General features: G+C 39.0%; 1 protein-coding gene across 1 annotated transcript; it reads left to right on the top strand.

The window, feature by feature from the left end:
• The first annotated feature begins 270 nt into the window (after nucleotides 1-270).
• LOC125227372 lies at nucleotides 271-3,791 on the top strand. Its single transcript, XM_048131677.1, has 4 exons — nucleotides 271-431; nucleotides 539-703; nucleotides 2,544-2,673; nucleotides 3,502-3,791. Exons 1-4 carry the CDS (start codon nucleotides 351-353, stop codon nucleotides 3,642-3,644), a joined length of 519 nt encoding a protein of 172 aa, XP_047987634.1. The 5' UTR covers nucleotides 271-350; the 3' UTR covers nucleotides 3,645-3,791.
• Nucleotides 3,792-10,725: the final 6,934 nt, after the last annotated feature.

Genomic DNA, 10,725 nt, shown 5'->3' with positions numbered 1-10,725 from the left:
ATCTCATTTTTGATCAGCTTGATTACCTTGATGGTAAGTAGGTACAGGTACTCGCATTGACATTAAGCCTTAGTACCAATATGCTATGCATCAGTGTTCTTTTATTTAATTTGAGATTTTTCTCAGTTAAATATGTAGCTAATTACTCTTCAGGAGCTACCTAATTTCAAAAAACTTCATCTCATACATACCTTGGTATTTTAAAGACAGAAAAAAAAATCGTGTCAACCGCTCATCTGCATTGTCGGAACTTTTAGATAGACCTTTTATTAATAACTACAACAACACCTTACGATCAACAAAACAATGATTTTATTAGTGAACAACCAGTGACATTATAAACACTCGAAATGCGTGTGCCCGAAGTGAGGAAATGTTGCCTCTGCATCCCTTTACGACCAGGGATAATATTGTGCGGGTACGTCAATATTGTAAGTACATAACATTTTATATATTTTATATGTGTATGAACTCACTGGTAGTATAATTCTTGGGCTTGATGGAAAGCCATATTTCATCATGGTTTTCTGGCCCACAGGCGTTTTCCCTACTCGCACTGTCATGTCTCGTGATCACTGTGGAGCTGAAGAAGCAGTCGGTGACACACGACGCGTCCATAGAGGCGATCACGTCCACGGTGCTCTTCTGCATTCTGGGCATGAGCGTGCTGTTGAATGTCATGCTGCTTGTGGCTGGTTTTCAGGTAATTATTGTGCACACTTTTTTTATTTGGGGCCAAATATTTTTTTTTTCCCCTAACTAGCTCGGAAACACGTGTTTTGTCCTTTAATAGCAGCGGGTAAAAACGCATTTTATCCACTAGTGGGTAAAGTAATTTGACCTTGAATAAAGTCAAATTAACTGCTTTAAAATCGATAAAAGTAGGTGAATCTAGTAATTAAGATGATTTACCACCTGTGGAACTACTGGAAGCAGTGATAAACGCATCTTTTGCGTTGTAGTTTCCTCGCTATAGTGAGGGGAAAAGTTTTGTGTTACACTGTATAACAAACCCCCTTGTACAACAAATAACTATTAAATTACAAATGGGCTTACTCTTGACCACAGACTAGCCAAAGGCAAAGATGCCTGTTCACCCTTGATTTGAAGGTTTTACAGGCGGGCCAGATTTACACTAATGCATTTTTACTGCAGCTCTGACCATATCACACACTGTTTTGAAGGACTGTTGGCGGACCGGATAAAATCTTTTCGCGAGCCGGACATAGCCCGCGGGCCGTACATTGCCCACCACTGCACTATTGGTTTTATGATGCGGTTAGTTTTGATATATCTTGTAAATTTAGATTGACGACGAATTATACCGGAGGTCTTGTCTGTTATGTGCGGACCTACATATGTTGAAACAGGTAATGTTACAATGTCTGTTCCCGGTTCTGGCAAAACACACGTGGAACCCGATTCTGACTTTGCATTCTTGCTCAGTGTATGTTTTGGGTTTGATTCGTCAGCGGTTGAAAGCGAGATCTCTGAAGCCTATCCACATTATACCAGTTTCAGAACAAGAGATTAAAATTGACCAATTGATCCTTAACTCCTTAGGTACTAAATTGATAAAGGGTAACATGTTAGCAACGTGATCCGCTTTTATTGCTCTTCTAGGGTTGGTATTCGCAAATATGAAGTAAAAGTGTCTTCAGTCACATAAATGTACCTACCAGCAGCGGCTGGTCCATACCACAGTATACTTATACAGTATGGCCACTCCCGCTTCCCGCTGAAAGCGCCGACCACCCCGTCTCGGTTACCTCAGTTACCGCCTGTCAAAAACGCGAACAGTCGACCTGTCATATCTCACTCATACAAGCATGGTACGCGTTCACCTACAAGAGCTTAGAATCTGTGCTAGGAACGCGCCTCTTTCATATATTTGATGGCCATGCAGTGTCCGAGATGTGTCCATACTAAGCCGATTCCCACCGGCTTGCGTAAAATTGATTACTAGTAAAGCACCTAATGTTAAGGCAGGTTTCTTTTTTCTCAGTGTTGCCTAGCAGAAATTTTCACCAGCCGCCACTCTACCTACTACCACACCTCGGACACTGGCGATAAAATATATGAAAGAAGCGCGTTCCTAGCACACAGTCTAAGCTCGTGTAGGTGAATGCGTCCTATGCTTGTATGAGTGACATATGACAGGCCGACTGTTCGTGTTTTTGACAGGTGGTAACTGTGAGGTCACCGAGAGGGGGTGGGAGGCACTTTCAGCGGGGAGCGGGAGCCGCCTGATGGAAAGCAGTCATACTGTGCTACCCATAAAAAGGAGATAAAAAGCAACATCGTAGTGTCGTCACTTTTTTTAGAAATAGGCAGCAAACGAGCAGACAGCTGATGGAAAGCGTTCGCCGCCCATGGACATAAGCAACATCAGGGGAGTCACTTATGCGTTGCCGACCTTTAATAACCCTAAATACCTGCTCACATATATTGATTTGAAAGGGATGTGGCTACGACGTTGCCACTTTTTAATTTCTACTCTTTTTAGTCAGACTGTCTGTACATATTGACATCATGAATTGCAGAAAGACATCCCGATGCTCCGGTTGTACAACTACTTCGCGCTGGGGACCACATTCGCCATGCTGACGTCCGCACTGGTGCTGCTTTTCAGGCTGCAGTACGTTGAGTGGTGGGCAGCTTTCGGCGCTATAGGTATGGCTTGCACTTTTTATAGTAGCTTTATTTGACGTTCATGTGCGCATTGTAATATGCCTACTTGAAAAATAAATATTTCATGTTTCGTTATAATCTACTCTGCATTAGCTAGCTTTTAAAACGCTGCAGCGGCTGCTGGTCACTCAAGCAGACCCGTACCTACACCAAATCGCAGGCAGCTTAGAAATAACTTTTCAAAAAATTGGTTAAGGGTTACGAACTAACGTATAAGCTACTTTTGGTTTACTGCCACTGACGTCGAGGAGGCGCGGCGCTAACGCGGCGTCGACGCCGCGCGGACATCACTGCGACGTCGACGTTCGAGAGGCGCCGCAACGTCGCGTCGGCGCTGCGGGAGCGCGGCGTCGACGCCGCGCGGGCGTTGGAGAGGCGACGACGTTCGCGAGACGCTAGATGTGGGGGGACCCTAAGATACTAGATTTGTTGGTTAACCCACCAAATACAAAACCAAGCAGATCTATCATTGAGTGACCTGTTTTTAACGTCCTTATTTGGTCGCGTACCTAATCATTTCATTTAAATTTTGAGGGTAAATTTTGTTTACATTTAAGTAGTTGTTGTATATCAACATAGTTGAGATATCAGAATAGATAAATTAGTAGCTAAAAAAACATCATAAGGGTTCATTTTGCATATTTTTGCTACGGAACCCTATAAATGTTTCTTTTATCAAAACTGTCACTGGGCACCGATTCGGACCTAAAGTTTTGGCCCTAACTTGGTCCTAACATTTTCATGGATTTGATAGTTTTATCTTATTTCATTTATGATTTTAATATAGGTTATGTTTTATTTCGGTTGCAGCAATGCAATGCTACGTCATAGTGCTGGTGAGGAGTGAGGTGATCCGGCTAGAGATGAAACTGTGCAACCGACAAACAGCTCAGGCGAACACCGACCAATCCGACCATGTCATCGATGTTCCTGACACTGACACTTTAGTGTAGCTTAGTTAATCTAGTGTTTAGTTTTTTACAATAAAATAGTGATCATTGAAAATAATTCATTATTTATTTAATAGTTAGGTATGTTAACTTATCGAAAATTTGTTGATAAAATCTTAAAATAAAATGGCTTGTATAACACGAATTCTATGTGTCGAAATATTTTACTATGATATCCTTTTCGAAGAACACCTATGCAACACAACCTAGTAATAAAGATGATTTACCACCTGTAAAACTACATCACAAACGTTTTTTGCGCTGTAGTTTCCTCGCTATAGTGAAATTTCATTTTCTAAATGAATCAAAAAAACTTAAATGTAACCACTTTTTCGTGGTTCAATTTGACAAATTCCACACTCGTTTAACGGAATTAGTCTTACAAATAACTATTTCTATGAATCAAAAAATTGACAAAAGTTTAAATTATTTCACAAAATTATTGACAAGTTCAGAATCGTACTTAAAAGTTACTTATTGTATTCAAAATTTGGTCAGTTGTAAAGCCAAAGCCACAAACTCTTTCCTGACATTTATAATGACTTGATAACGCAAATCACCTTCGTAAAGTCTTGGTTAACCCGTATTTATTAGTAAAATTGCACTAATTAGTTAAAATGCCCTTTAATATCAATATTACTTGCACCATAAAACTCTCAAAGTAGCCGCTTTTTCGGCAGCTCACGACCCTGCCAAATTTTTAAAATGTAAGTTTTTTTTAATTCGTGGGAAGCACAGGTGCACGGCCGCGGGCCAATGCGTCGTGACTTACTCTCTGCACACTATTGTCAGGGATAATAATATTTTTATGGTAACAGTGAGTAATGAACATGAATTAAAATGCCGGAGCTCCATGCAAGGTAGCTACTTAGGTGAAACTGTGTATGCAAGCTCCAGTTAAGTAATGGGGATATTTTACCAGACAGTTATGTAAGTTCGTTCAATAGTTTGGGTTACTTATATTGTATTTAATTCAGATTGGTCTAATTGCCTGAATGTAATATATGTACATGGTTTTACTTACTTATGTTACCTGAATAAGTATCTTAGTTAACATTTCTGTAAATATTAGGTTCTTCAGATTGAGATTTGAGATGATAACTCGATGCTGTGGGCCACTATACTACTATTACAGCAGTTCAAAGTTTTAGCTGAATTGTCTGACAAATGTTATAATTTTTAAAAGAAAATAATTAACGTAGGTTTATTTATATACAAGGTATGTGTGCCATCCCATAAGTAGGCATCGAAGTAAGCAAGTTTTATTATGGGACCAACCCCAATATTGATAACAACCAATGTGGGGTTGATATTGTGTATGTGAGACTTAAAAGTTGCTCTGTAGTCTGTAGGACCTAATAAATAAATATTATAGGACAGTTTTACACAGATTGACTGAGGCCCACACAGATAGAAAAGATATTTTAATTTAAGACGGAAAACTCTCTCAAACACTGTTATTTAAAAGGAATAATATAATTCTTCATCTAATAACATGGTCTTAACCTAAAGGGATAACGGTAATAACGGTAAGCTCAAGAAGGCTTGTGTTGTGGGTACTCAGACAACGCTATATGTAATATATAAATACTTATATACATAGAAAACATCCATGACTCAGGAACAAATATCTGTGCTCATCACACAAATAAATGCCCTTACCGGATTCGAACCCGGGACCGCGGCGCAGCAGGCAGGGTCACTACCGACTGCGCCAGACCGGTCGTCAACCTAACTAAAACCATACCTATGGGATATTTTGAGGTTTTCTGTGGTTGGTCTAACATTCTGTATGTACGCGTAGGTATTTAGGTAGGGTACCTATCTTTGTAAGGGCTTCAACTAGGTAATTCCACCATTAAACAAAATTATATTAAAACATAGTACAGTTGTCTCTTAATACTTAAGTACTTAAATATTTCGAAAGGGCTCATTATAATAATTTGCTATGTTTTACGGTAAAATGGCGGCTAGTGACAGCAGCTGGTTGGCGAGAAGGCTGAAACCACAAGCTGTAGGCGGAGTCTTGCTTTGAAAGGATCGAAGGCCAGCGAGATAGGCTCGGAACTTGGGAAGAAAAGGCTTGGAAAGTAATTTTCACTGATGTCGTAATTGGTGATGGTCGCGAGACTCGCGAGGTAATTGTAGGATTGACATTTTTTTTAAGTGATAAGGTCACATATAAAACAGGCGGCCAGACTAGCCAGACATCAGTGATCCTAAAAATGCTCCGTAAATTTTATTGATGTCGATAAATACGAAATGATTATGACACAAAATAATTTAAAAACGTAATGAAATTCAAAACCATTATAATTATTGTGTTATTATTATTGGCTAAATATCTTATATTTAAACTTTTACGATTATTACACATAATTATTTTATAAAATCCGTTTAAGTCTTCTCCGAGAGCACGGGGACAACGCCGTCTCTAAAACGTTTAGTTGGAGGTCAGTTTAACATGTAGTCATACGCAATTAAGTCCCGATTTTAGAAAACATTCATACATACATACAATCACGCCTGTATCCCATAAAGGGGTAGGCAGAGCACATGAAACCACTAAAGCTTTAGGGCCACTCTTGGCAAAAATTTTAGAAAATAATTAAATATCTTTGATGTGGTACGTAAGTACACCTACATGATTATGTATTTGCATTAGGTACTATGTATTTAATTAGTGACTTGAATTTTGCTTATTATGCAATTAATCACATTTTCACATTCTAATTGGATGCAGCTCGTTGTCGTCATATTATGCAACTGGCTTTAATTGTTTACAATTTAGTAACAAGTTCACTGTACACTTCGCACCACGACTAAATTAACCTCTTCATTAATTAAGCCTAACAATATAACGACCCACCAAACAATGGAACGCGCCCGTGCCATAGCGGCCATTTTTAAAAAACTAGCAGGCTTAAACATGGCACTAAGGAGTCCTGTAGAAATGCACTTATTAGCCGCCAAGTGCGCCAAGAGCCCGGCTAATGGTTGCCATTCATGCTCTGAATGGAAACGTGAAATTGCCAACAATTATATACTTTCGCAATGATAACCGGTGGATGCTTCGGCAACCTGAAAACGGAGATATCACGCTGCGGGGTTTTAGTTGGGATTTTAAGCTCTTAACGCTCGTATTTAATATTGTCGCAAATCCGTATTCTGAAGAATATAATTAAACGCGAGTTGGAGGTCTCAGATTTAGCTCGAGCAAAGTTTTGTACTACCTATAAGTCCTAATGTTCTTATCTAGAGGAACATTTTTGTGAGCGGGATCAATAAATTGATCAATAATTGTTTAAATATATTGTATGTCATTACATTTTACTGCATTAAGTCCGCCTTTTTGTATTGCAAGATTTTTCTTTCTTGCAAGAAAGATTAAATTAAATTAAATTAAATTAATGCTCATTACATTGAGCTCATTACAGCGAGCACTGAGAGAAAATACAACCAGTTTTCATGTTCGTTCAACAAGTTTTTTGGTTAAAATAGTGCCTACGTGCTCTTTGGTTCAAACAACAAGCTACTTGTCATTTGAATCGGCAATATATTTGAATCAACAAGTCGATTTTATAAAAACAACCTGACACATATTGTTTTAAACATACATTTGGCTGATTCAAACGGATAAACCGCAACAAGTCGAACTTGTTAAATTCACAATGCAAATTTCTCTCAGTGAGGCCACGAGGGTCGCTGAAGATAAGAAGGCTGAAGAATGGCATTTCTCCGACGCCAAACGAAAGCGATACGCCGTCTGTCGCCCAATTAGAGATAGATATCTACCTTCTTTCGGAGTGTCGATTGTGCCAGGAGTGTCTTAGGACTACAACAACAATAACATTTTAATGAGACTTCTCACAGAGCCAACAGTACTTATGGATGGATAGATCCTAAATTAAATCGGAAGTTACTGCCTACTAGTTTCGTATTGAATACCGAAAAGACGAAAAAATTGTGAGATAAATTAATTACGAGTGTGTACTTGACTTAGATACAGTGGAGACCGCGGTAAAAGTATGCCCAGATGTGTTTTTTTCTGTAGACCTCAGATTTTCCTTATAATTAAGTTTGTCTACATCTAAATTCCCATACACCTCCCACACTGCTACATCCGCTACGAAAGTTGCGGTGGACAGGCCAAGATAACCGCGACTGTAGCGTTATTCAATTGTCGTGAACGAATTCATTTCACAAAACTCATCTTGCGGCGTCGGGCGGGGCGGCGGGTGACAAGCGCCACAGAAATCAAACCAACACTTTGCTCACTGCCCATTAGATTTCGTTTTACCAACTTAAATTTACAGTTATAAAAACGACAGTGTTTGTAAATTCGTTGACTTTATTATGGGCACACATTCATTCTTCTTAGGCCAACGGAAAATGTAAAATGGTGGTATGATAATTGATTTTTGAGTAGTTCCCTCTAAAAACGTTATGCGGCTAATATAGCATTAGTGAATCCTAATGTCACTTGGTCTACGATTTTCTTGATCTTTGAGTAATTCACAAATCGTGAACCATAAGGTATGTAATGTACCATATTTACGTAGGTAGTAGGTAATGTAGCTTTCCAGTAAGTATGTTTCACTTTTAACAAAACAAGTAAATAAATAGGTATATTATGTATGTCAATGGAAACAGTGGTAATTAATCAAGTTATATTTTAATTTCGATTTTAAACATCACATTTCTTTAAAGAGTCAGAATTATTTTTTAATTTGTATTTTGTGTATTTTACTTTTTTTTTTAATAAATGGCCTCAGTCCCATTTGGTGGGACTATTTTTCCAGTGTCAGGGTAAGTGCGACGTTGTTCGGTAGTTGGCACTTGTAAATTGATAGCTAGATTTTACAAGGGCACGTGGACTATTGGCCGTCGATGACAAAAAAGGGGCTAAATGCGTTTCGAGATTAATTCTTCATCAGCTTCTCACTATAACATTAGTTTACTGCATAATAAGCTATCGATATTACACTTTAAACAACTTTAATGGGCAAAAGAAGGAGAAATTATTCGCGACACGATGCCGCTAAGATGGCAGCCGAACCGGAAGTCCCTTTAGCTTCATCTAGTATAATCTGACATATCTGACGTTTGAAAACGTTCACTCACTCCATCATTCATTCCATTCCTCTAAACTGCGCTCGCGAAATCATTCCGCGTCCATACGCCTTCCATTCGCTCGTACATCAACGAAGGCGACGGGTCCGACGCACGACCGGACGCGTCATGCCCGCATGAAGACCGGAAATGGGCAGGATGACCGGATCCTATCTCCGCTCCTACCTGCCGTGTTGTGACGTCACAATGCCAGATTGTAAATAGATTTCGTGTTAGTTGAGGAAATGTTTTTATTTATCACTGTTTGTGTCAGGTTATTACGGTTGCTAAGCGTGACGTATGTCTTGGAGTGACAATTTATTTCGTGGATTGTGTTATTTTCATTTACGAATCAAGAATGATGGAGGTCGCAAAATAATATGCATCATAAAGTAGGATATGATAAATATCTGAGAAAAAGTTCCATAAACCGGCCGAGGCTAGACTAGTAATCGAAGGAATAAGGCGTTAGGTACTTTGCGGAAATCAATGATGTTGATGATGCGGATTAGCAAAGTAATTTTCGTGATTTTCATTAGGCCTTTCAGCTAGACTAGGCTTTGGCAAATAGGCATACTATACTAGTGTCTATTAGACTATTTAGTTAAAAAGGAATAAAATAATATAAACTTTTGTCACACGTCTTCCAAAAAATTTAACAATATCATTTGAATATCGTGAATATCTGTCAGTTTGTATTTTGGACGGCTTTTGGCGATGTTTTCGTAGTGGAAAAGTCCTAAATGATCGCTATCTATTAGCACCACATTCGTGTAGCTAAGAAGACTAGAAGCATGTCGAAAGACAGGTTATTGACAGGTGTCGGGCACCTGACATCGGTCATGCCCATATGTTGCGACCCCTGCACGCAATACCCGCCCTGCATGTGATCATACCTTCGGTTAATACTACTGCTGCTACTTTATCTTTATATCGGACAATTAGTAAATTAAGTAAGTACAGGTTTTTCTTGAAAACTGACGCGGGTTGAACTGAGACTTGAGATGAGTTTGCACAGAACTAGGGTTGGGTTTAAAGGGACGTCGCGAGAATTACTCGTAGGTTGCGCTGGCAAATTAGGTAGGACCTAGATATTAACAAAGTTGGACACAATTTAATTTAGTCGTAGGTAACTTCTCTCATACATTAGGTATTCAAGGACACCTACAATGAAATATCTACATATTGTTTATTTTATAAAATTCGAGCGAGCTATTAGATCTTGAAGTCGGCTAGTCTGTTCTCGCCCCGTAGCCGGATGGCATTTCTACGACGCAAAACGAAAACGAAACGCCGCGAAAGGTAGGCTTTGTCGCGCCAATATGCAAGAGGGATAGAGATAGGTATCTACGAGCGTTTCGTTTCGTTAGCGTTTGTGCCATTCGGCTACGTAACCTGTACTCAGTTCTAGCAGGGGCGGCTCACTCCGTATTTCTTCCATACATTCCGGCGGCCGCGAGTTCGCGGCTCATAAAGTTTGACGACCTTGTCGCTGCGCAATAGAACTCAATGTCATATGCAGTCCATTGACAGGTTGTTGACAGTGAGCCTTCTGTACTTGTACTTTTATATATTCTGTGGTTCTAGACTATGAGCCCATTTATAATAAAACATTTTAAATTATATCATGACCCCTTGCTGTAAATAAAATACTCTTAAGTGACAGCAATAAAATAATTGCAATCTAATTTAAAAAATAAGTATATAAAAAGGAACTTCATAATTAAAGCGTGTTTCGTTCGACGCCCTCTTAATTAGACTCTCTTTTATACCGAGAGGCCTGACATGTGTTGCTGCGGTTGGTAAGGATATCTTTACATACTTCTTAATCATGAGGGAGTAAGGACACCTTTTCATTTATCAGTAGCAAAATTATGCATAATTATCATAAATTATTAAATTTAATTTTTGCTTAGCGCAACGGATATGTGAGTTTACTAGGTCAGCTGTAACGTTTATTTACTTAGCCACA

This window comes from Leguminivora glycinivorella, chromosome 6 (genome assembly GCF_023078275.1).
Source record: "Leguminivora glycinivorella isolate SPB_JAAS2020 chromosome 6, LegGlyc_1.1, whole genome shotgun sequence".
Lineage (NCBI taxonomy): Eukaryota > Metazoa > Arthropoda > Insecta > Lepidoptera > Tortricidae > Leguminivora > Leguminivora glycinivorella.
The sequence above is the reverse complement of the archived record's forward strand: the minus strand, read 5'-3'. Positions and strand labels throughout refer to the sequence as shown.